General features: G+C 42.3%; 1 protein-coding gene across 3 annotated transcripts in view; it reads left to right on the plus strand.

Moving 5' to 3' along the window:
* ntrk3b (neurotrophic tyrosine kinase, receptor, type 3b) overlaps window positions 1–27,484 on the plus strand; it is a 224,195-nt gene that overhangs the window by 173,150 nt on the left and 23,561 nt on the right. For all 3 annotated transcript variants that reach the window (XM_004539757.2, XM_004539756.2, XM_004539758.2), the window contains 3 exons: window positions 17,260–17,390; window positions 24,817–24,989; window positions 26,848–27,091. In XM_004539757.2, the coding sequence (XP_004539814.1) occupies window positions 17,260–17,390; window positions 24,817–24,989; window positions 26,848–27,091 (548 nt within the window). The remainder of the gene's footprint in view (window positions 1–17,259; window positions 17,391–24,816; window positions 24,990–26,847; window positions 27,092–27,484) is intronic.

The raw sequence follows: 27,484 nt of genomic DNA on the forward strand, positions 1-27,484 counted from the left end.
CTGCTTTCTGGTACTCAGCCACTAATCCATAATGTATTCATTCATTTACTTGAAAGCTTCTTATCCAGGAGAATAGCTTGCTGCCTGGGTGTCTCTGTCTCTCTCTCTCTCTTTCTGTCTTTCACACTTACACACACATACATCCATAGTTCAGTCTAGCAATAGAGACGCTACCTAACACATACATAAATTTAACACACCCATACTTCTCCTTACCTGTGCCCATCAAGAGTACACTAATGTGCTGGTCAGTCCCAGCCTGCTTCTGCTACCTCTGGGTGATTTATAGCGTCCCTTGCTGTCATGCTGTGTGCATTTTGAAATCAGCTCCAGCGATAACAATGAGGGGGAGGAACCGTATTTAGCTGTTGTTCTGGCTGCTGTGTGCCATTCTGGCTCCTGTTAAAACAGCTGCATTGAAGGGAAACTGCCTGCTGCAAAGCTTACACCAATGATTCCAGTGTGCCCTTACCAAATGTATTATTCATGAGTGTTTGATCTACAAGTCAAACCTGCCAAAAGAATATAAATATTGGCACCAATGGTTAAATAGTTCCAGACACACTAAATAGAGCGCACCGTATCTTGGCTGTTTAGGCTGTGCCACCTGAGATCAGTGCTGCAGTCAGTCCCTCGCTGCGGGAGGGAATTTGAAAAATGAACATTAACTTCATCACATTATAGTTGCCCTCTAGTTGAACCATCAACCTGTACACATGTAGAATTAAACACGCTGGAAAACACAGCTGTCATTCTCACACCAATTTAGAAACACGCTGCAGCATCATGCAGTTGGTTTATATTTCGGTTGAACTGGTGGCCTCTAGTTTTGCTGTGTTAAATGCGTGAGCCGTGACTGATGATGACGTTTGTTGAGATGAGCTTTTTTAGGGGGGGTTTCCACTGAAAAAGGCCAATCCTGGGGAAATGTAGCCGCATTAGGGAGATAAAGGCAGGAAAGGCAAAGGACAATTCTTTAGCCTAATGACAGATCTATATCTATCCAGATCCGCTGTCTCCCAGCAAGTGGCTTTGTTTTATCACCGAGCTTGCTATTTTAATTACAGATTTGTCAAATCCCGCTGGCCAAAATTAGACAATAGCTTTTGATGTTGGAGAAGCATATAGCCTTTCATTATAACCATGTTATTAGGGATAGTACTTCTGGGCAGGTTTCGGACAAACCCTCACTCTGCCCCCTCTACATTTGTGCAGCAGAGACAAAGTAATGCTCAAGGTGCTGTTTTTGAAGATCAAAATGTTTCCAGCAGGGACAAGGAGTGACTAATTTGGCAACTTGAAAGCGAAGCAAATGAATGGAAATGCAGCGCAGATTGATTGAAAGGCAGTTATCATGTTCCAAGGCTGCAATTCTATGAATTATAGTTTGAAACAGAACAGACCCACAGGCTAGACAGTTGTGAATTCAAACAACCTATTTAAGTGTTGTCGTCGTCCCAAAAGAAAAGTTCAAGATGATTTCCTTTCAGCTTCAACCTGGAAGGTTCTTTGCTGAACAAAATCTGAAATGATGCTTCTTCATGTCTGATAAAATTGAGTGAAAACTGTCTCCTGAAAGACAAAAACCTACAAGTAGATTTGCTGAAGATCTCACAAGGTTTTCGATTGAGAAAACCAGAAAGAAATCTAAAACACACTTAAAATACAGAAATATTTATCCAGTTCTTTTTTTACTCCTGTTATTATAAATTGAAATTAATTGCTCGCAGCATTATAACTTGGGACATATACTGGAGTGTGAGAGTATTAAAGTACACCAACACTGATTTGTTTTCTGTATTAACACAGGAACATACAGCTGTGCATTTGAATTTAAATAACACATTCTTGTCAGTGTTGACAGGTCAGCACCATAATGAATAATTAATTCCCATCACAGAGGACCCAGCCCACAGCATTTCAGCTACAGAATAATACAAATCTAAATAACACCAATTTTCCCAAGCAAAGTTACATAAACGCGCTTTTCTGCTTTTATAATACAAACACAATTTATACTGTATCTATGGGTGGGTAACATGCCTCATCTCCTTCAGGATGTCAACTATAACTAGTTAAGACTTTTAAAGAAACTCCCATGAGCCGCAAGTGTTAAGAACTTAGTGCTTAAGTGCTTAAAGCGTAACGTTTAATTCAGCAATAACAATAAGGCTGTGCTTAGGGAGAAGTTATTGTCAAAAGGAAATCAATCAGAATAAGCGTTATAGTATGGCACCACTGTTAAATATTAAATATGTAAATATATGCAGTATATCTATTAGTATATAAATAAGAATTTGTGTTAATTGTGTGATACCTGCAAACAACAGCCATTTCCTTCTTTTGTGACTGTATTTTCATATATGAGTTAAATTAGGATTCATTTTTATTTCATTCTGGCCATATTGTATAAAACACTGGACCTTTGTCACCAATGTCCAGCTTCACTGTGTTTCTTTTTCCTGCTTTTTAATAAAACTCAACAACTCCTTCAGTATCACACTTAGCCTGTGAGTGTGTGAGCAGGTTCTGTGGTTCACACAGCACAGAAACAACCACAGTAGCTAGAAGAGTGACAGCACAATATGAGAAAAGATTACATAAAAGATGGCTATTGAATAACAGCATGGTTACTAAAGCCAGGTTTAAAACACTAAATTTAGCATAGATATACACATATGCACAGACACATACACACAGTGGCACACACACATAGAAAATGTGTCATTCAGCAAAGGTGGAGCATGGACAGGCTCTTGCTAACTGCATTTAACTACACAGCAAGCCATCTTTTTTGTCATTTAATGCCATTAAAATGCTCGATCTCCAAGGAGTCGAGAGGTCCGGCTAAGTGACTTGAATCAACTATTAGCTAAAGCTACCTGTGTTGCCATCCACCTGTCACTCACGACAAGTAATGCAAACTGTAGCCCTTAAAAAGATTTGAATGACTAAGTTATAACAGATTCACACTCCATTAGTTGTTATGCAAGGAGAAATCAGCCATGGAGAAAACATTTTCATTTCTGTGGGGATTCACTCAGTTTTTGAGCCAGCCTCATGTGGCCACATGAGGAATTGCAGGTTGTTGGCACTTTGGGGTTGGTTTCGTTTTATTTGCTATCTTCTAATTTTGATTAATATGCCAAGATCCAGTCTCAGTCCCCTATCGATTTTTCATCCAGTCACATTGAAAGCCTGTCTTCAGCAAGCTCAGCACCTGCTGCCACACCAAAAACAGTTCCTAGGTTCCAGTGAAACTAGGCTAGCAGTGATCTTGCCAGTATTTGATATGATTCAATCCAAAGTATTTGTCAAATAGCCCAAAAATTCCCATCACTCTTGCCCACTTTCCACAGCAATTAGCCAGGTGTATGGAGGTCTTTCATTCTTTGCACATCTACTTCTGTTATTTTTGAGTGAAGCCTTGCTCAAGGGGGCCTGTGTGCTCTTGGCTGACATGCTATTGGATGAAAAGGTGAGGGGGCGGCGGCTGCTTTATTATGCTCTTTCATAACCGTCATTGAGAAATAAAAGTGACACTGGAAAAATACCATTATGAAACATAAACACATTTTTGAAAGAGGGCATGTGAAAAAATGTCTAATGAAATGAAAAGGTGCCCCAGTAAAACCTTGCTACTGTGAAAATAAGAATGATAAAATAACCTTTAAAAGAAAAAAATGCCAGCTTATTCCACGTGCTTGCTTCTAATCATTTCTGAACAAAGCTGGTGTCATCAGGATGATGTTATGGGTGATGCATTCTTTATTTTTGTCATGTGTAGGTGTTATTTCACATAAGCCAGAGTTTTCACTAATGCCAGGCAGCAGCGGTAGCAGCAGCAAACACATAGGCCGGCAGTAAGCCAGCCACAGCAGGTTAGGAGTAGATACCCACAGAGAGTCAACAGTAAATGCGGGTGTTCATGTCACTGTTGCCCAACGATGCCAGCAGACACAGCCCCTATGTTGCAGTGAATTTAATGGCGTGAGCTTTTTGTATGCTATTAGCTGCTGGATGAGTGCCTCTCTTCTGACTGTTCACATCCTGCGGTGCACTTTTTGTAGGCAGACTGAACTACAGGTAAATTACAGTGGTCTCAGTGAAATGATCTCTACATTTATATTGTGATAAAATCTAGGAGGGCAGTAAATGAACAGAGGGGGGTTTTTTTTCCAAGTGAGTGTGTTTGTGATAATATTTGTTTTTTATGCTAATGATTTGGACTGCAGTACTTATCAGAATATCGTAAAACATTTGCTTTTTATACATTTGAATTTAAATTTAAATTAATAGTGGTTGAACCCTATTATAGTTCCCATTTAGTTTTCTATAAGAAAAAGGTTTTATGAGTGGCAAAATCTCCTTAAAAGTAGCTTTATAGACAAAATAAATGAATGTGAAGCTGATGCCCGAAATGAGAATTTGTGTGGACGTTCTCAGCATTTTTAATTAGGCCACCACTTCTCAATATTAGAAGCAGTCACTCTGCAGAGGATAGATTGTCAATGTCCAGTAGATGCACACTGATCAACCCACCGCACACTCAGGGACGCTAGTGAGATACAAAGAAATACTCAGTCTCCTGTGAGGCATAAACAGCCACATCAGTGCACAATGTTGGCAGTTGGAGACAAACACACACGCACATACTGACACTGGAGAAAGTTGGCAGGTAGCTGTGGTGAAATGCATGCATGCACACAGACACACATGTGGGTACAGAACAAAGCCCTCCAAACATCTGTGCTCCTCCAGCAGCCTGACCTGACTAGCTGAGTAAATCTCAGCGCTGCATTGCCTCTCGGCCTCCAGGGAGAATGTTTGCTGGCGCTGAGGCCTCAGGTGAGCCAGGACAAATGAATGATGCTGAGCTGCAGGATGGAGATTTAATCTCAGGGCTTTTCAGCGTGCCACTCTGGGTAAATAGGCTGCAGGATGCAGCCCGAGTCCGCCTGCAGAGGAAACTGAAGGTTAAAGTAACTTGTCCTCGCCACTATCAATAGGTGCACTCCATAATGGCACCTTCATTCCCATCAGTGGAGAGGAATGAGGTGGCTGGTAGCTATTTAGCGGCTGAGCAAAACAAACCAGATGAAATATTCACACCCAGGAAATAAGGAAGCAGGGACAACTATACAAATGAGGTGTTGTAGTATTTACTTTATTAATTTGTGCAGTTTTGTACACAGTCAGTTATCACAGTTCAGTGTGTGTACAAATCTAAAGTGAAAAGTTATTATTTTAAAGTTAAGTTAAACACAAAACAATAACAATTATATTGAAAGCGGCCTCCATCAATTACATATCATTATTTGGTATGGTGAGATAGAGGCAGATGACTCACTATGGAAACCCCTAAAGCAACGGTCCCCAACCTTTTTTGTGCCACGGACCAGTTTAATGTCAGACAATATTTTCATGGACCGGCCTTTAAGGTGTCGCAGATAAATACAACAAAATAAAATGATACGACCAAGACAAAAACTGTGGTATTTTTTAAATGTAATAATAAATATTTACAAAATTAAAAGTTTACACAACTTTTAATTGTGTAAAAGTTACAGAATTACATTCACTGTGTAATTGTGTAACTTTATTAGCAGCATCCTCCTGAAATGCACCAACAACATTGAGAGTAACATTCTACTTTCTGCCCGTTAATGCGCTCTGGTCGCGACCAGACGATTTCTTTTGTGTTTCTTTATTTGTTTTTTATTGATACATTGTGGCACATTTTCAGTTCATTCTAGCAAAATATAACAACCCAATTATTTTGAGCAGCTTTAGATGCATGACTAGGTAAAACAGTTGTTAGTTTGACAATTAATGAGCTCTGGTTTAGTTAATTTGCATAATGACAGATATAGATATTAAGGTGATAAAACCGATAAAATAATATGAAAATGTTTCCAGTTTACACATGTGAGATATTATTTAATCATCTCACATCACAGCAAGTGATAAAATAAATAAAAAGATACAGTTACAATCTAACACAGTCTTCAGTGTGCTTTAGCTGCTTTAAAAAGGAAGACGAGGGAGACTATTTTAGTCTGGTATTATGTGGTTAAAAAACTTTCTAAGCCTACACCTGCTGATTGATGACAACCTTCAAATTTTTACATTTATGGCATTTCACCAACTACCTCATCCAAAGAAGCTTAATGACGGGTGCAACAAGAGAATAAGCTTCAATAACTGGATGATGGCAGCGATGTGACAGGCATCTGGTAGTAAAGCCAACACTGATCCTCGAATGATCCTGTGTGACGGAAAAGTGCAAGTAAAAGAAAAATGAATATTAGGTATAAGACAAGCAGTTTTTATAATGCTTAAAGTTTCTGTGATGTTTATGATATTTACACAAGTGCATGTCTGAAGCCAAAAATATAATCTACCTTTTCCTACCTTTCCATTGGTCTGGCTTTTCTAATATGGCCCCAATGAACTGCTAAAAGGGTCTAAGACCTCTCTGGCTCTGATTTTTTTTTCTCCTTGTTTTAGTCTGACATGCTTGTGCACCTGAATGCCATATATAACTCCTTTAATAAAAGCGGAAGTGAGAAAGGGAGATATCAATCAGTATGAAATACATGTGGGGTGAGTCGAGAAACCCTTCAGACCTTTATCAGATGGTGAAGTGTCAGAGACATTTGGCCTATCAAATCCCGTCAAAATACATTTTGAATTAAAATGTATGTGTATCGACTTCAGGATGTTTTTCTCCACTCTTGGAAAGCAGCTTTTTACAGGGTGAGGCAGTGACAGCAGTGATGTGTTGGTGTCCCTAGTGGGGCTCTCACCCTGCAAACTGGCTGCCAGTTTCTGCACACACTTCTGTTCTGATCTACTTTAAAACTGGGACATTTTTTCTTATTTAACAGCGATTTCAAAAATAGTAGTTATGATACCAACTGATGGAAACACCAGAGGAACAGGTGACTTTTTTTATGAATCACCTACACAAGATGTTCACGGCCAGATGGTTATGGAGAAAAAAGAAACCCAGAGGAACGGTCAGACTAAGCTAGTAATCTGTGTCTTTGAATGAGGAAATATTTGAGAGAACTGGTGAAGCATCTGGTGAACTCCTTTTGGGCAAAGCCACATTGTGATAAGGCTCTCTTTTTATTTGAAATTTGTTTGAACATGGGAAGAAAATGAACATTCAAGCTGTAATAACTTGGTATAAATCTAACTATGCAATGTTAGCTTTGTGGTCCTGCAGAGGTAAGTACTCTTGTATGTTCTAGAAATATAATAGCCCTATGCTGTGAGAACTACCTTTAGCCACTGCTTCCTATTAACTTTCTTTCACAAGTAGTAAATTAAGCTACATAATTGGGATCCTTGAATGTAGAGTATGCAAATTGAACTGACCTTTTAGAGTTTAAAGTCAGGAAGAACAATGCTTGGAAGAGTTTTGGTGGTAACCTATTTTCGCTACCTCCACACTTACATGGGTATTTGTGAAAACTGAGATTTTTTGTTTTTAAAAAAACATCCTGTCCACACATTAAAAAGCAAAGTCAAACACTGTCAAGAACATGCCAAATCCTAACCGTGTAGAAATGTTGGCAAATCAGAAGTCTAGAAGCCTGGGAGGGAAACGCTAAACAGGGTTTTGTGCCCTCACAAAACCTTAAGTACTTCTGAAAAGTTTGTATTACTTTTCAAGTGCCTTTTTCAAGTGCCTTCATCATTTCAAATGTTATTCAAAACCAACATAGGGATTTGGGTTGTGAGAATGATTGTGTGGAATGTAGCCACGTCCGAAGTTCACTCTGATGCTTGTCTTTCTAAATGGAGGCACAGTAACTGCGTGTGCATATGTCAGCATGTAAAAACTGCAGATAGTAAGATTAACAGCAACAGTATTTTGTCGAAATCCACCGTTGTAGAAAAAACACTAACGTGGCACACAGCATGACGTCAAAAACGGCGCACACCTTTGACGTTGCGTCACTCAATCTCTATTTTCCTCGTTCACACCTAAAAGCACAAATAGTTTTCGAAAATCTTCACCCTGGCAGAATTTTTTCAAAATCTGTTTTCAGTGACCCAAAATGCTGTTTATGTGTGGATGAAAGGCCCAAACGCATAGAAAAAGCTGCGTTTTCAAAAATACCCCTGTATGTGTGGACGTAGCCTTTGTCTTAAAAACAAACAAAAAAAACTGTTGATGTAAGCTTAAAACCCTCACAATGTTCTGGTAAGGTCCAAGACATACAGGGGTAGAGACCATCTGGAAACCACCAATCTCAAGGAGAAACTGTATCTTCCCTGACTGGTTTGCAAATGGCTGCAAGAAGTTTTGGTTGATAGCAAGCTCCAGCATTTGGCTATAGCTTGTATGGAAGACTTACCTGCAAACATTACACCTTTTTTTGCAACATATGAATATTACAGTGCAGTTTAGATGTTTAAGTTTGGTCTTGTTTTTCCAGCTATGTTAGTTTATTTTATAGAATGTTACAGTTAATTTTTTAGACACAGAGCTGATGGGTGAGGGCCAGAACTGTTAAGGATTCTTTTCCACGGAGCATGAGGTAAAATGCTGCCGAACACTTGTAAGGGTACTGGTTGAAGGTCTCTAGCAGGGAGGTGACGGTGGCTCCAATAATCTTTCATACTGTTCTTGCAACTCCCACAAGAGCGTGAATCAGACTGGGATGCAGTAGGTAAGAATGCTTTCATTGGTGGCCTTGTATAAGGTGTTGAGGGCTGAGAAGATTAGAATGACGTGCCAGTGCCTCTGTAGGGGGCGGAGCTGGAACTCTGCCTTCATCGTGATGGCCATGGTGTTGGTGGATCAAGTCAGGTCATCACCACCAAGGAACTTGATGGAGCTGACCCTCTCCACAGCCTCCTCCCCTATGGTCAGATGGCCTTCCTAAAGTCAATGACCATTTCTCCAGTCTTGTTGACTTTCAGGAAGAGGCTGTGTGCCCCTAGCTACTCCGCCTCTATCTCAGTCGGTCCTTGCTGTTGATTGTTGGATCAGTGAGATTTTCACTTTACCTTTACCTTACAGTATAACGTTCCTCACATTGACTATTATTGTCAACTGGCACTATAAGCAAAATTTACTTGAATTTAATAGTGGACGCTCTTGGATATTTTCCCAACCAATCAGTTTGTAGTATTCTTAACTCCCATTGGTAGCTGCCTCAAATCGCCTCAACTCAGTAACCACCTCACAGTGGTGATTTCTCGTGGTATCATCATCAAAGTCACAAGTTTTTGAGTTTACCAGCCCACGGACAGTAACTACAAGAGGCAGAGCTCTGGAAATTGTAGACTTAATTAACCTCTTCATTTAGAGAAAGAGATCCAGCAGTCTTAGGAGAACAGATGCAATAGCTTATTCTCTATCTGCAGACATAAGTGTTTCTTTACATATAACCTTGTGCAATTGAGTCCTCAGAGACATACTTTCCCCCGTATAACCATCAAGTGCGATTCAAACGAAGAACACAGATGGAGGGTGGATTCAATTCCAGGAAGTCTACTTGTCCACTGAGGACATATTAGACTCTGTGATTTATCTAACAAGAATAAATAGGAAGGCTGAAAATGTACTTTGAGAATACTGCGTCAGTCCCACAAGCATCATGGTCTATTATTATTGCACATACCGGAACATGACTGTCCAAGGACCGTTAATACCTGCAAATATACAGACTCTGTTACAGAAGGTAAAAGATAAAACACAAGCCTTATGGTAACCATTCATTCATTGTCTACAGAGCAAACATGTAGTGCAACATTCCACTCAAAACAAGCATTCATTTGTACATAAAGATTAGTACATAACAATTAGTATTGGTAGTGGTATTTGATTAGTATTTTAAATCTTGTATAGTAATTCCTGGAAAACACCATTTGCACGTTGTTAGTTGTTATCTGATTTTGGTGTTCACCTCAAATTTTTTTTTTGCGCATTCATCTGTGGTACTGTTTTTGCTGCTAAGCTTTTACTTTATTCATATTTAATAGCAAGGAGAAATTCTGTACACTGCAAGCTATGACCACCAGCCTTGTATGATATATATATATATATATATATATATATATATATATATATATTAGGGGTGCAACGATACACAAAATTCACGGTTCGGTTCGATACTTTGGTGTCACGGTTCGATATTTTTTCGATACAAAAAAATGTTCATGCCTTTTTAATTTGTCATTTATTAAACTTATAAATATATATTTTAACTCAAAAGTACAGTTTTTAAATTTAATGTTGCTGAAACAAAAGTAATTTAAAAAATGAATTGAGGAATCACTCATCTTTGGAAAAGAGAGTTTATTACAGAGAAATGGCGCTTTCCAAAATAAAAGCTATACTATACACTTCTTCTGGGCTATATTCTCAGCAGCATATTGTAGCGGGTCAGGGCTGTTCGGGGTTCTGTTTGTACAGTTATGTTTTGTTTATGTTGCCATAGTGACGGGTGACGCCCTCTCGCTGCGACGGTGTGTTCTTCCGGGGTCAGAGGGCGCCCTGTGTGTTTGTTTGTTTTTTTACTTTATTTAACAAACAATGAGTATACAACATACGAACAGATGAAGTATACAAAACAACAGAACATGAACACAAAAAGCCAAGGGTAAAAGAAAAAGGTACCAATTATAGGAATACACGCAAAAATTCACATACATATATTGTTTTGAGAGCCTTTTTGTTGGTGGAGTCTGATATTAATTGTATGTACATTTCCACATGGGCGCCCTGTGTGGTGGTGTTGTTGTTGCTGTGCGGTTGCCGCGCTGAGCAGTTAGCTAGCGGCAGTGTTCTTCTGCAGATGTCGATAAACGGCTGTGCTCCCTGGCTAGCTCACGGGAAGCAAGACCAAACGACACCTCCGTCTCCTCCTTGTCTGAGCTCGCCACATTGGTGTCAGAAGTGGGATGATGGTGGCACTCCATGTTCTGACCCGAGTGACTTTTCCCCCGCCGGTCGTGACCGGCCGGTGCGCCAAAAGAAGGCACCTGGACATTTGCAAGACCCCTTAGGTGGGGGCTATGTAGCGGGTCAGGGCTGTTCAGGGTTCTGTTTGTACAGTTATGTTTTATTTATGTTTGCCATAGTGACGGGTGACGCCCTCTCGCTGCGACGGTGTGTCCTTCCGGGGTCAGAGGGCGCCCTGTGTGGTGGTGTTGTTGTTGCTGTGCGGTTGCCGCGCTGAGCAGTTAGCTAGCGGCAGTGTTCTTCTGCAGATGTCGATAAACGGCTGTGCTCCCTGGCTAGCTCACGGGAAGCAAGACCAAACGACACCTCCGTCTCCTCCTTGTCTGAGCTCGCCACATTGGTGTCAGAAGTGGGATGATGGTGGCACCCCATGTTCTGACCCGAGTGACTTTTCCCCCGCCGGTCGTGACCGGCCGGTGCGCCAAAAGAAGGCACCTGGACATTTGCAAGACCCCTTAGGTGGGGGCTATGTAGCGGGTCAGGGCTGTTCAGGGTTCTGTTTGTACAGTTATGTTTTATTTATGTTTGCCATAGTGACGGGTGACGCCCTCTCGCTGCGACGGTGTGTCCTTCCGGGGTCAGAGGGCGCCCTGTGTGGTGTTGTTGTTGTTGCTGTGCGGTTGCCGCGCTGAGCAGTTAGCTAGCGGCAGTGTTCTTCTGCAGATGTCAATAAACGGCTGTGCTCCCTGGCTAGCTCACGGGAAGCAAGACCAAACGACACCTCCGTCTCCTCCTTGTCTGAGCTCGCCACATTGGTGTCAGAAGTGGGATGATGGTGGCACCCCATGTTCTGACCCGAGTGACTTTTCCCCCGCCGGTCGTGACCGGCCGGTGCGCCAAAAGAAGGCACCTGGACATTTGCAAGACCCCTTAGGTGGGGGCTATGTAGCGGGTCAGGGCTGTTCAGGGTTCTGTTTGTACAGTTATGTTTTATTTATGTTTGCCATAGTGACGGGTGACGCCCTCTCGCTGCGACGGTGTGTCCTTCCGGGGTCAGAGGGCGCCCTGTGTGGTGTTGTTGTTGTTGCTGTGCGGTTGCCGCGCTGAGCAGTTAGCTAGCGGCAGTGTTCTTCTGCAGATGTCAATAAACGGCTGTGCTCCCTGGCTAGCTCACGGGAAGCAAGACCAAACGACACCTCCGTCTCCTCCTTGTCTGAGCTCGCCACATTGGTGTCAGAAGTGGGATGATGGTGGCACCCCATGTTCTGACCCGAGTGACTTTTCCCCCGCCGGTCGTGACCGGCCGGTGCGCCAAAAGAAGGCACCTGGACATTTGCAAGACCCCTTAGGTGGGGGCTATGTAGCGGGTCAGGGCTGTTCAGGGTTCTGTTTGTACAGTTATGTTTTATTTATGTTTGCCATAGTGACGGGTGACGCCCTCTCGCTGCGACGGTGTGTCCTTCCGGGGTCAGAGGGCGCCCTGTGTGGTGTTGTTGTTGTTGCTGTGCGGTTGCCGCGCTGAGCAGTTAGCTAGCGGCAGTGTTCTTCTGCAGATGTCGATAAACGGCTGTGCTCCCTGGCTAGCTCACGGGAAGCAAGACCAAACGACACCTCCGTCTCCTCCTTGTCTGAGCTCGCCACATTGGTGTCAGAAGTGGGATGATGGTGGCACCCCATGTTCTGACCCGAGTGACTTTTCCCCCGCCGGTCGTGACCGGCCGGTGCGCCAAAAGAAGGCACCTGGACATTTGCAAGACCCCTTAGGTGGGGGCTATGTAGCGGGTCAGGGCTGTTCAGGGTTCTGTTTGTACAGTTATGTTTTATTTATGTTTGCCATAGTGACGGGTGACGCCCTCTCGCTGCGACGGTGTGTCCTTCCGGGGTCAGAGGGCGCCCTGTGTGGTGTTGTTGTTGTTGCTGTGCGGTTGCCGCGCTGAGCAGTTAGCTAGCGGCAGTGTTCTTCTGCAGATGTCGATAAACGGCTGTGCTCCCTGGCTAGCTCACGGGAAGCAAGACCAAACGACACCTCCGTCTCCTCCTTGTCTGAGCTCGCCACATTGGTGTCAGAAGTGGGATGATGGTGGCACTCCATGTTCTGACCCGAGTGACTTTTCCCCCGCCGGTCGTGACCGGCCGGTGCGCCAAAAGAAGGCACCTGGACATTTGCAAGACCCCTTAGGTGGGGGCTATGTAGCGGGTCAGGGCTGTTCAGGGTTCTGTTTGTACAGTTATGTTTTATTTATGTTTGCCATAGTGACGGGTGACGCCCTCTCGCTGCGACGGTGTGTCCTTCCGGGGTCAGAGGGCGCCCTGTGTGGTGTTGTTGTTGTTGCTGTGCGGTTGCCGCGCTGAGCAGTTAGCTAGCGGCAGTGTTCTTCTGCAGATGTCGATAAACGGCTGTGCTCCCTGGCTAGCTCACGGGAAGCAAGACCAAACGACACCTCCGTCTCCTCCTTGTCTGAGCTCGCCACATTGGTGTCAGAAGTGGGATGATGGTGGCACCCCATGTTCTGACCCGAGTGACTTTTCCCCCGCCGGTCGTGACCGGCCGGTGCGCCTAAAGAAGGCACCTGGACATTTGCAAGACCCCTTAGGTGGGGGCTATGTAGCGGGTCAGGGCTGTTCAGGGTTCTGTTTGTACAGTTATGTTTTATTTATGTTTGCCATAGTGACGGGTGACGCCCTCTCGCTGCGACGGTGTGTCCTTCCGGGGTCAGAGGGCGCCCTGTGTGGTGTTGTTGTTGCTGTGCGGTTGCCGCGCTGAGCAGTTAGCTAGCGGCAGTGTTCTTCTGCAGATGTCGATAAACGGCTGTGCTCCCTGGCTAGCTCACGGGAAGCAAGACCAAACGACACCTCCGTCTCCTCCTTGTCTGAGCTCGCCACAATATTAAACATATCAGGTCCCCATAAGGAGAATCATGTGCTAACGGCTGTCTAAATGACTCGGGTAAAGTTTGTAGCATGCATGCTTGTTGTTTTTGTCTGCTTCCACTTGTCTTTGCACTAGGATGATGTCGGCGTAAATGTGCAGTCATATTCGTTGTGTTCCCACTAGTGCTGTCAGCGTTAATCTCGTTGAAATGACGTTAACGCCACAACACGGCAAATCTCCGTTAACGAGCTACCCCTGATCGCCCGTGTGTGGGGCTAGACGGCCAACACGAGCTAACTGTGCTAACACACTAGTTCCCACCCATGTAATTGAGCATTGCATGGCACATCCAACATACTGTTTTACTTTAGTCCATGACGTGCTTACCTTCAGGGTCATACGTCACATGAAAACCAAAATAATTCCAAACGCCAGATCTGGGGCCCGTTCTTCATACCTCGCTAAGTAAGTTAGCTGGATTTGATTGTTGACGATCCTGGATCGTTCGGTTCCCCGAAGCTCATCCGGGACTTGCTGTCATAGCAACAGAGCCAAAAGCGTAAACCTGCTCGGGAGCAGGTTTACTTTATGTAAACAGGATTAGATCGCGGCCACGCAGGTATGTCCGCTTCATTTATACGAAAGCAACAGCGATATTCCACCACTGTTTCACCATAAATAAATAACATCAATGTAACCAAAGATAATGCAGCACTTGATCCTTTTATTGATTTCACACAGATACATACAGGTCATTCCCTAAAAAAGGGAAATGTACTATTAACATTCTATTACATGTATGTGATTATTACAGATGTAATTCATATTTCAGAGTAGTAATTGCAAATTACTTCGTGTAAGCAAGATGAGAGACCACGGCTATAAAAGTGAAGGTGGATTTGGGAAGCCTGTCGCAGCCATGTCCTGTCCGTTTACGCGAGCAACCCATTGCGGAAGGTGCAAGATTGATAAGGAGAGTCCTCAGAATCCAGCGTATATTGCGGGATAGACAGGATCCTTTAGCTCAGCGCGACAGTGTGCTCATAGAGAGATATCGATTTTCCCGTGAGGGTATTATTTACTTAACCAACTTGTTGACGAGGGGGTGCAGGACCACCACCTGTCTTTTTTTGCTCTGCCCTTTTCTTGGTTGCTGTTATGAACAAATAAACAGAATATTTCAGGGTTTCTTTGTAAGAGACTAAAAGCAATATAAGTGATAAATATTACCATTCTGTAGAATATTCTTATATTTCACTTTTACTTGTTCCCATGTTCTAGTGGGTCCTGTTGTGGCTCTAATGTGAAAGGGGATATAATATAACATAATATAATATAATGTAATATAATATTGGATAATATAGTGTGATATGATAAATCTACCCTACCGCCTACTGGTGTTGGCCAGAGGGGCCGATGGCGCGATATGACAGCCTGGCTTCTGTCAGTCTGCCCCAGGGCAGCTGTGGCTACACCTGTAGGTGCCTCCACCAGTGTGTGAATGTGAGAGTGAATGAATAGTGGCATTGTCATACGCTTTGGGTGCCTTGAAAAGCGCTATATAAATCCACTCCATTATTATTATTAAATTACTTACGAGTTTAATTTGTCAGCAACTTTCTGCCAGCCCTCTCTCCTTGCTTTTGCAGCCTTTGCAGTGTTCCCTTGCGTTTTAATTAAACTCTGAAACTCCTGAAATCCCTCACTCAAGAGTTCTTGCTCTGCTGCCGAAAAATACCGAGCGCGCTCCTTCGACATTTTCGCCGACCAATCAGAGGGTTGCCGATCAATGTTTCTACTATCGATGCGTAGCCCCTTTTACGACACCCAGTGATCTCACATTACTTCATCCAGCTGTACTAATCGTCAACAGCAGGTGTGTTCGGAGAACCGGATTAGCGAGCTCACGGTTAGCGCGATGATTTGGTCTTGGATGTGTCATTTGATCTTGGATGTAGTACTACGTACGAAGAACGGGCCCCTGAATGAGGTTCAATTTGCCATGTTGCAAGGAGAGCTTAACTTCTGTCTTGCTAGCTTTCCCTGCGCTCTTCCTTCTGGCAATGCTGTCTGTGTTGAACGCTCAGTGGATCTGCGCTTGACAGTGCAGCCTAGGCGGAGTAGTCGAACGCAGATTCACTGAGCGCTCAACACAGACAGCATTGTCAGAAGGAAAGTTGATAAAATAAATTACAAATTTTGTATTTTTCGATACATATGCGTACCGAACCGAAAGCACTGTATCGAACGGTTCAATATCGATACGACTATCGTTGCACCCCTAATATAAATATATATATATATATATATATATATATATATATATATATATATATATATATTTAAATCTGTTGTGAAACTGTGTGATCAGTATTTGTACTGAGGCACATCGAGTAGGTCTATCAGAAGCCAGCAACTCCTACGCCTCACCAGCTCTTTCATACAGAGCTTTCTGTCGTGCTATTTCTACCTTTTCCTGTATCTCCTTTTGAGTTATTCAGCCTGTTATTTTGCGGACAAAAGTCAAGATCCACCCGTTTTCCACCAGGCCAATCAATAGAAGAATAAGCCTCCATTCTAGGTTCACAAATATTGCAAGCAATTGCAAAAAGGGGTGAAAATGATCTAAGGTCACACGCTCAACAGAAAAATATACCGACTTTACTACCTCGTAACTCTAAAGATATCCCTTTAAAGTAAGTTATTACAGGTAACAGAAAAAGACAAAGACGTTGCTTTCTCCCGCTCTGCTCAGCCAGTTGTTTTATGTTCCTCAAAGAGTAAAATTTTACAATTCTGTTCTCATTAGAAAATGTCCTCCTGTGGCGTTTCAGTGGCGACAGTAAAACCGAGGAATCCAGATAAGAGATTTATAGCTCAGCAGGTCCAGTGTCACCTGGCAGTTTATTTGCACTTCTAAGATTTAAAACCACTTGAACTGTAATGCTCCAAGTGTTCTTTGAGTAGCTCCAAAGTTAGATAAAACATTTTTCCTTGCAGTTTGACACTATCATACATCTTGTTGGAGGTGGATCACACTTGGAGAAAAATATTGAAATATTCAGTATATTTTTTTAATGCTTTCACCATTACAGAAAACACTGGTTTTAAGATGTCTGGTGCCAGTTTTTGTAAACACCACCCTGTGGGTCAGCACGAATATTTCTGTAGAAATCTTGCCAACTTGTCTGGAATTTAAAATACTGCAATATAGCTGCATGTCCAGCTTCCAGTGCAGTAATACTGTTTATGTTCTGTCTCCCCTTCTCTGCCTTACAACTTCCTTCCTTTTTAGTTTAGTTATTGGTAACATTTTGATTTGATAAAAGCATTTCACTGCCAATGTAACACGTTTTCTGTGCGATTAAACACATAAAAATGTCTGAAAGTCTAACTGAAATTCTCAAAAAAGTTATTGTTTTTTTAAAATCTGTCATCATTTCTTCTTCTTTGGTTTTAGTTGTCCAGCATATAAAGCGGAGAGACATCATCCTGAAAAGAGAGCTGGGCGAGGGAGCCTTCGGTAAAGTCTTCTTGGCAGAATGTTACAACCTCAGTCCCACTAAGGACAAGATGCTGGTGGCCGTTAAGGTACGTTTTAAGTGGTTAGCTGTGTGTCTGAGTGTTACAAAGAGGATTGCAGTAATGGCTGAACATTGTGTGAGATTCTTATTTTTGTAAATATGAACCTTTCAGCAGCTGCTGGTTAGTGTAAAACATACTTAAAAGACTGGAGGTAGCTTCTGAAAGTGAAAACCAAAGCAAGTGTGGAATTTTCATTTGCCACCAGACAGTGACTGCTCTAGCTTCTATGAGCCTACCTCAGTAAAAAATATTCAAATTAGGTAATCCATCACTGATTTAATTTTTAATACAATACAAAATGTTTTTCTTTGCATTTCGTAATCTAATGGGCGAGGAAAATGCCCCAAATTCAAAACTGATGACTTCTAAACTCAAGTGGCTATGATGACCTCTTTTGAGCCGAGTTTATGGTTGTTTCCTGTGCTATTTGTAAGGTCCCCACAGCCCCGTACCCATTCAGCATTGCCCATTCTGCACTGAAGACTTGCAGATCTCTTTGCCTGAACAATGGGTGTTGCCATTCCCCTGCATCAGCACTGGTACAGGGGTACCTTTACAAAGTTATTAAAGTTCAAGTTCAAATTTTATTCGCCACATGCAGTGGCAGGTTGCCCTGCAGTGGAATGAACCCGCCCCTCGACCATACACACACAACACAGACATCACATGGGGATACAAGTCAGAGCGGTTGCATTACAGAAAAAACACTGAAATGTACACTACAATGGGAAAGTACAAGAGGAAAAAAAGAGACCTCTACTCATGCTGGGCTATAGGAGGACAGCATGAGAACAGGAAACAAAAAAACTCCTCTGCACAGAAAGCACATAAATGTCCACAGCACAACATTAGGGGATAAGGAGTAATCCCAGGCAACACAGCAGCCATCCTGCCACTGCGCCAACTCTCTAGCGCAGGCCAGACCCGCCTCGTGTTCCCAGGAGGCAACAAGCATCGAAGGCATTGGAAGCGGAAGGGGGATGTGCGAGTGCTTATCAGTGTAAATGTATGTGTGTGCGTGTCCATAGTTCAGCTGAGACAGTGTCCTCTGCCCTATCAGGCTAAGTAAACAGTCTACCAGCCAACCCAGGTGGCCTTGCATAGAGTGGGAAGAACAGTCATGAGAATTTCAAAGCTGCTCTTTAACACTCCGACACTGGTCTCTCAATCTCCCGTTGGAGAACCGCGAGCTTCTCCATGATGTTATCAAACTTGCGCTCCGTGGTCTTGTCATTCTTGTGCTCAGAGAGCTGATTCTGAGAACTCACGACTGCAGTGAGTTATTCCACGATGTAATCCAACTTTCGTTCAGAGATGTTATTCTGAGCGGCCTTTTCCTTGATGTAACCCAATATACGCTCAGAGGTCTTATTCTGAGTATTCACGGCAGCTGTAAGCGTCTCCAAGGTCTTCAGTGAGCCCATTCTGAGAAGTTGCACCTCGTCCCATCGTTTCAATCCCAGCGGGCAGCCTTGGGGGGGTTTTGAACAGCCAGTTCCGCTTTCTTAATTCTCCGATATGCCAGGGCCAAGCCAGCTCCGATCAGCAAGAACCCTGGTATCATGGTTCCGAATAGATAGATATCTTCAGCGTCCTCGATCGACAGTCCCGCCAGGCACACGATCCTCCATTTCTGCCACCCGTCCATCGTGTATCCGGCAGGGAAAGTCCCTCCAGGGCACTCGGGCTCTCCCGAGCCCAGACTTCTCGTTGAGAAAAGGGTGTCAATAGCATTCAGAGACCAGTTGATCAAATCCATAATTCTCTTTTAGGTTTTAGAGAACAGACTGTGAGAGAGTGTTCCAGGGAAAGTAATACACACGAGACAAGACAAGGACACAAGAGGCTAAGCATTGAAGATAAGGGGAAGGAGGAGAGGAGAAAAGTGCGACTGCCTTCACCGAGAGCCAAACGAGTTCTAGTTCCCTCTAGAAAGTCTCATCTTTTCAAATTATTGCAGTATCTTCCGCTTTGCCATTTGATAAACTCTGACCTCTTGTAGGGATGCTTCAATGGCATGATAATAAAAATTACAAAAATCTAGAGATGCACAACCAAAGTGTAGTGCACACACCAACAGTTGTGATGTCGCATTGGGCTCATACTGCCATTCTCACAAGGGTCAACAAGCATCTCTGAAGCTTATTAAATAAGCTCACCTGTGCAACTCCCTGTTGCACTGGGAAGAAAAATAAAGCCAAAATGGAAACAAATAAATTTATCCAACAACATAAAGATTGCGAGCTGCTCACTAAACACAATAAATCAACAAAAGTATTAAACTTGAAATTCAGGTGTTTCTTTTTTCAGTCCTGTTGCCACAGGTGCACAAAATTAAGCACCCTTTCATGCAATCCTTTGAAAACATTTGTGGGAGAATGGGCCATTCTTTCACTGAATTTGAATGTGTTACAGTAACAGGATGCCAATGTTGCAACAAGTGATGTGATTGAATGATTGATGTGACTGATAATATTTCTTTCACCATCGGCTGTAAGGTGTATTATTACTAAGTGGAATCGTTCAGCAACCGCAGTAACTCAGCCACACAGAAAGGCACACTGCACAGACTTACTGCACAGAGCAGGATAGCCGAGTGCTGAGGCACGTAGTGTGTAAAAGTCAGTGAGGCTCTGCTGACTCACTAACTGCAGAATTCCAAGCCTCCTCTGGCATTAACATCAGCACAAAAACTGTGCACTGTGATGGTTCATGGAATGATCAAGCAGCTCCTGTAGGTGTAAACTGTAGGTGACCCACTACTTTTGTCCATATGGTGTATCACAGCCCAGTGCACAAACTGACTGCACTTAATTACACAGCCATAGTGGACACCATTCCAGTAAGAACCTTGATATCGGTACTCAGAAAGTAGGATAGCTGATGATATCATTAGGGAATATGAGTTCCTGGGTTGCACAACCGTAACAAGTTCTTTAAGTGTTTAAACCCAGTTGTGGTTTCAGAGAGAGTCTATTTGGTGGTCTATCTTCCTGGTATGTCACCAGTTTTCTGGCAAAGTTACAGGCAAAGTTAAAGTCAAATGCACCAAAAATAACTGTTTATTTTCCTTATATTACAAACATGACACAAGGTACAGCACACAACAGTTCCTCTAAGGAAGTCACTATCTTAACTGTGAGTGCTGGTTACACGATTATCCTTTTCTTTATTGCTTATGCTAAGTTTCCATGTACCTGGCATAGGTGCATATTCTGACACAGTCTTAGGCAAAGCCGAATGAATATGCTGATATTGAATCTGGTGTCTGTCTGCTGGAGTTCTAGTCTTTGTTCCCATCTGGAACCTGCCTTACTAACAGTCAGGGGACCAGCGGCATCTGTCAAAATGGAAGAACGAGCGGAGCAAAGTTAATACCCCTGTGAATTTAATGATTTGTTTTAAAGAGATTGAAGCATTTCAAACCATTGTCCCTGTGTGCCATCACAAAGCTTAATATTAAGTTGTGCTTGGCAGCACCCAGGGTGAATATAAAGAGTTGTCTGAATGGAAAACATGTGAATAAGAGGTTGTGGACTCAGTAAAACTACCTAAAGGGGGGGGGAGAAAACCATCCTGACCTTGACAACAGAGAAGTGAAATAGTACAGATGAAGGTGATGGAGTATCTGCCTGTAACTTTCTTTTCTCCCTCTTATAGAATTAGCAAATGAGTTTGTGAGTAAACCTTGACCTCCTTAAAACAGAATACTATGTGGATTTTCATCTGAACATTCTCCTGCCTGTGAGAAAGCAGGAACCAGCTCTCTGAATTCTCTTAAAGGTCAACAAAGGGAAAATTCATTGCAGCGCTTTGCCTCAATTTATCGTGTTCAAGCACTTTGAAGGTATTGTTTTGGAGGAATGCCCAGACAAGAAACATTTCCTTAAGAGTGCGGTTTGATTTGGTAATAGAATTTTATGGCCATTTTACCTACTCTGCTGTACATCTCAACCACCTCTAGCATTTCACTGCAAGAAGAGCACATATGAGTAAATGCATTTCCATGCCAAGGTCATTCCATCTGTAATAATGTCAGCAGCAGGCTGGGAAAACAGGAACCAATGCTAAAGAGACTAGGATAATCAACACTCCCTATTTTTCTGTTGCTGATGAACTGCCAAAAGTCTTTTTTTCTCCTCCAGCAGACGCACCAGTAATATATTATTGCATTTATTTGATATTTGTGAAACAAGTACGATTTAGAAAATTATGTGGTCTAGACTTTAAATGAGTTAAGTTTATTTGCCTGCTTGATCTTACTTCCAGTCAAATCAATTAATGTGTACATTGAGTTCATCTCTACTCCTCAGACAGCTGTAATTGTTTGTAGAAAGATGTATTGTGAGCAGTACAGCTATCTGGCAGCAGCATATTAACAGCAGATCCTTTAAGTCTTGAAAGTTTTAAGTTGGAGGCAGACCAGGACATGCATCAACACCAACTGTCTCCGGTCATGGTTTGTTCTTCATTAATAATTTTCTGTTTTATTTTCAAAATACTAATATTATTTAGAAGTGCCATTGTATGTAATGCTTACTCCATTTGCTTGACTCTCAGGATGTACAGAACCAAGGACATTTCATACTGAATGTTCCTTACTAAATGGTCCAGAGGCAAATACAGATTCCGTCTGTAGTTATAGGAATACCCCTGAAGTCTTCCTTTTTCTCTCTGAACATTTTGTCCACCCATACTGCAACAATGCAAAAGCTTTACCTTGATAATAACAAAAAATTCTGTCCAATATAGAAGGCACATCAATTTGTTGTAAGAAACTATGCTTCCTTGCTTTTACAGGGAGTGCAGAATTATTAGGCAAGTTGTATTTTTGAGGAATAATTTTATTATTGAACAACAACCATGTTCTCAATGAACCCAAAAAACTCATTAATATCAAAGCTGAATGTTTTTGGAAGCAGTTTTTAGTTTTAGCTATTTTAGGGGGATATCTGTGTGTGCAGGTGACTATTACTGTGCATAATTATTAGGCAACTTAACAAAAAACAAATATATTCATTTCAATTATTTATTTTTACCAGTGAAACCAATATAACATCTCCACATTCACAAATATACATTTCTGACATTCAAAAACAAAACAAAAACAAATCAGCGACCAATATAGCCACCTTCCTTTGCAAGGACACTCAAAAGCCTGCCATCCATGGATTCTGTCAGTGTTTTGATCTGTTCACCATCAACATTGTGTGCAGCAGCAACCACAGCCTCCCAGACACTGTTCAGAGATGTGTACTGTTTTCCCTCCTTGTAAATCTCACATTTGATGATGGACCACAGGCTCTCAATGGGGTTCAGATCAGGTGAACAAGGAGGCCATGTCATTAGTTTTTCTTCTTTTATACCCTTTCTTGCCAGCCACGCTGTGGAGTACTTGGACGCGTGTGATGGAGCATTGTCCTGCATGAAAATCATGTTTTTCTTGAAGGATGCAGACTTCTTCCTGTACCACTGCTTGAAGAAGGTGTCTTCCAGAAACTGGCAGTAGGACTGGGAGTTGAGCTTGACTCCATCCTCAACCCGAAAAGGCCCCACAAGCTCATCTTTGATGATACCAGCCCAAACCAGTACTCCACCTCCACCTTGCTGGCGTCTGAGTCGGACTGGAGCTCTCTGCCCTTTACCAATCCAGCCACAGGCCCATCCATCTGGCCCATCAAGACTCCCTCTCATTTCATCAGTCCATAAAACCTTAGAAAAACCAGTCTTGAGATATTTCTTGGCCCAGTCTTGACGTTTCAGCTTGTGTGTCTTGTTCAGTGGTGGTCGTCTTTCAGCCTTTCTTACCTTGGCCATGTCTCTGAGTATTGCACACCTTGTGCTTTTGGGCACTCCAGTGATGTTGCAGCTCTGAAATATGGCCAAACTGGTGGCAAGTGGCATCTTGGCAGCTGCACGCTTGGCTTTTCTCAGTTCATGGGCAGTTATTTTGCGCCTTGGTTTTTCCACACGCTTCTTGCGACCCTGTTGACTATTTTGAATGAAACGCTTGATTGTTCAATGATCACGCTTCAGAAGCTTTGCAATTTTGAGACTGCTGCATCCCTCTGCAAGATATCTCACTATTTTTGACTTTTCTGAGCCTGTCAAGTCCTTCTTTTGACCCATTTTGCCAAAGGAAAGGACGTTGCCTAATAATTATGCACACCTGATATAGGGTGTTGATGTCATTAGACCACACCCCTTCTCATTACAGCGATGCACATCACCTAATATGCTTAATTGGTAGTAGGCTTTCGAGCCTATACAGCTTGGAGTAAGACAACATGCATGAAGAGGATGATGTGGACAAAATACTCATTTGCCTAATAATTCTGCACTCCCTGTATGGCATCTCAGTGCTGATTTCCTAAAAGTACGGCGCTTAAAGTGAGCAAATAAATTCTTAAATTACTGTAGTGACAAATTAACAGTGACAAAAAGTGAACTTCCATCCATCTCTATTTAGGAACAAAAATATTTGTGCATCAGTAAACGTTCAGTGGAAACAAATAATAACTCCTGGCATACATGAAGCATGTGACCACTTGGATTAAATATCATATTTTCAACATGTATTTTACACCTATATCAGGTCGGGCTAGTAGTATTTTACACACATCATCTCATTGTGCCCTTGTTTGTTTGGTAAATTGAAACTTAACAGCCTCCAGCTTTTCATTTCTGCTGCATAAAAAAAAGGAAATGAAAAAAAAAACATGCTGATGTTTAGAAAATAACATTTGGCTTGTTCTCTAGTTGAGTTTATCTCGCTAACCCTTGCTGATTAGCATAATTATTATTTATTTATTTATTTATTTATTTATTTTATTGGGAACCTTGAAGGTTCTTATGTCCTCAGATTTCATGGTAATCCACGCAGGCAATTTCTCTCAAAACCTGGGTTGTCAAGGTCATGGTGGCATGTGAGGGTGAATCAAGGACTAACTAAAACTGTCAGATAGTCTAGCATACTAAGTGGATGATTCTCATTTGGAAGACAGAAGCCAACCTGAATCAATCAGGGCAAGAAAAAGTTGTATCCTCTAAAAGCTGAAGCGAGCTTTCTCTGATGTTGTTGTTGAAGTGGTTGCCTTATTTTGCTGGCAGAGCTAAACATGTAGCAATTAATGCACCATACTGTAGATCATTTTAAAGTGTTAATAAAAATGTATCTGTCAGTGCCTGATACCAGGAAAAGCAGCAATTTTCTATTGATTGATCACTCAAATTTAGCAGATTTAGCAGATCTTTTTCAGAACCATGAAACCGTTCACTGGTAAAGTAAATAGTAAGTATCAACAGGATGCAAAGGATGATTGATTCCCCAATGGCACGTAAATGAAGACTTCATGATTTTTTTAGATCCTGGATAACAAACCAGTGTAGTTTTCAAAATATGTAAATCTGACTTTTTTATTTCTCCTTTCAGACTCTTAAAGATCCCAACCTGTCAGCCAGGAAGGACTTCCAGAGAGAGGCCGAGCTGCTGACCAACCTGCAGCATGACCACATTGTTAAGTTTTATGGCGTGTGCGTAGATGGAGACCCTCTCATTATGGTGTTCGAATACATGAAACATGGAGACCTCAACAAATTCCTCAGGTAAAGTTTTTATTATTGAAAATTGAACATTTCTTGAAATTAGGAGGTTAACTTAACAATGCAAATATGTGCGAGTATGTTGGAACTACGCACCGGCTCATTCACAATACGTACAGTAAATGAAAGTAAGACTAAAAACCTGAAATTCTTTTGTGAAATAGCTGCCGCAAATATCCGGCTTGCTTCACAGCTTTGTGCGTTAGCAAACACGAGTGCTTTAGTGCTTTTGTTCCATAATGTCAGACTGTACCAAGGGAAGTGACCTCTGATAAGCTTCAACAAAAGTGACACGATGCCGGTACAGCAAGCTCTTTGGTAATGGGAAGCTTCACTGGAGTTGATGTCAGTGTGCAAAGAAGGAATCTGGGAAAGAAGTCTGCTATTTCAAGAGTGTACACAGCAGCAGCAGTGTGTATGCACGTGCACGTGTGTGTGTGTGTGTGTGGTCGATCTTGTTTTTGAAATTTCAGCAATAGTTGAAAAGATGACATGTTACGATGGAGTGTGAGTGTGAATGTCTGTGTGCATTCAAGAGTGCGTGAAGACTTTCTGTTGGGAAATCATTCCTGAAATGAAAGGCAATGTCGCGAATGATGAAATTCTTTCATGCAAGGTGCAAGACGCAGCTGATTCTTGGTCTGTTGGTCCTGTTGGTCACATTTAAGAGATGAGATGTGCAGGGAATCAATAGGAGTGAATACAAGATCTAACGTGCAGGTCCAAATTCAACCTTCAGATAAGCAGCAGGGCACCCTGCTCTTATTCACCTATTACTGTATGTCTGTGAAGTATAATAAGAAGCAGAAAGGCGAAAGAAAAAGTACTACTAATCCGCCAACAGCAGAGTGAAATTATAACAGACACACTAAAAACAAGAGGAAAATTGAGCTGCAATAAAATTCTGACTTGGGGATGGAAAAACAGGCCGAGAGAGTGAGAGAGCGGTAGTCCTCCCTGCATGACACCTGGTCTGTAATCAAAGTGACGAGAAGGTGATGAGAACAGCAGGAAGTCTTCACAGGAAATGAGTTCTTCATCGTCACCCAGAAACCTGCAGTCAACCTGTTCTGGTAAATGTACAGTCCTGTGATGAAAATCCAGAGACTTGGTTAAAATTCCTGACAAGTTGGCTTGCATGAAACTTTTGCCAAAGAAAAAAATCTCTAAGCTCACAGCTTACGACCACAGAATTAAAAACAACAGACACATAACAGTTTATCGCTGCCAGTAAAGCAGTGCTTGCAGAGTATAGTTCATTTGTTAATATTTCTAACAGTCTCGCTTTATTATGGTAATTATCCTCAATAGGTACAAAGAGGCACATATATTGCCAGGATAAGGGTTTATTAGTAGTATAAGGAGCTTTGGATTACTTCTTAAAGAGGCAGGCTCGTTCAACATGTAGAATGTTCTCTAAAGGGTCCTATAGCCAGTAATTAAAGTGTAGCTATGAAACTTACAGTAGGAGAGAAGAAATAACAGAGTTCACTTTCTAATGAATAATAAGTTGGTTTCATAAGACAAGGCTGGAGAATGGCTTGGGCATTAGACTGTTGTGCTTTAAACCTGCATTCTTTCAAATGGCCAGCAGGGGGTGACTCCTCTGGAGCAAAAAGAAGTCTGGTTGTATACAAGTCTGTGAGAAAAGAACCCTTCAGCTGCCTTAATCTATGCTCAGTAAACACCTTCCCGATGAGTTTTTGGTCTTAATTGCATCCTTCAAATTTGACTGGACACAACATGATAATTCAAGTCTAACTGTAAAATAATACCACAGAGCTCAAGTCAACATTATCCAGAATCCACCAATATAAATACAAGTACATCAAATCATCATCCACTATTCTTTGTAATACAGAGCCCACGGCCCAGATGCCATGATCCTGGTAGATGGCCAGCCACTGCAGTCCAACGGAGAGCTGGGCCTTTCCCAGATGCTGCACATTGCCACCCAGATTGCCTCAGGCATGGTTTACCTGGCCTCCCAGCACTTTGTGCACAGAGATCTGGCTACCCGCAACTGCCTGGTGGGCAACGGCCTGCTGGTGAAGATTGGAGACTTCGGCATGTCCAGGGACATCTACAGCAGTGACTACTACAGGGTAAGCGTCAGCCGGTATTGTTTGGTTCGCTTGTTATTTTTGATTAAAAGAAAGAGCTGTTTGCAAGCGTGAGTGAGGCCGAAACGATTTAAACTTTTTCCACACCTCAGACAATTCTGCCATATTCACTTGGCCTCTTCTCTATGTTATCTTGTAATAAAGCCTTTGTAGCTCTTAGTAAGAAACATATTTCTAATGGGTGAAGGGTGTTACTCTGCTGCGTCATTTTATTTAATTTTTCTTTTCTGAGGAGAGTTATCAGCTCTCCCATCCATAATACAGCCCCAGGACTGCGCAGCCAGCTATACATGCAGGCAAGGATGGAGCTGTTTAGCAGCATGGTATGAGATGAGATGAGCCTGCTGAGCCTCTAGCCTAATGCTTAAAGGCTTG

The sequence above is a fragment of the Maylandia zebra genome, linkage group LG1 (genome assembly GCF_041146795.1).
Source record: "Maylandia zebra isolate NMK-2024a linkage group LG1, Mzebra_GT3a, whole genome shotgun sequence".
In the NCBI taxonomy this organism is placed as follows: Eukaryota; Metazoa; Chordata; class Actinopteri; order Cichliformes; family Cichlidae; genus Maylandia; species Maylandia zebra.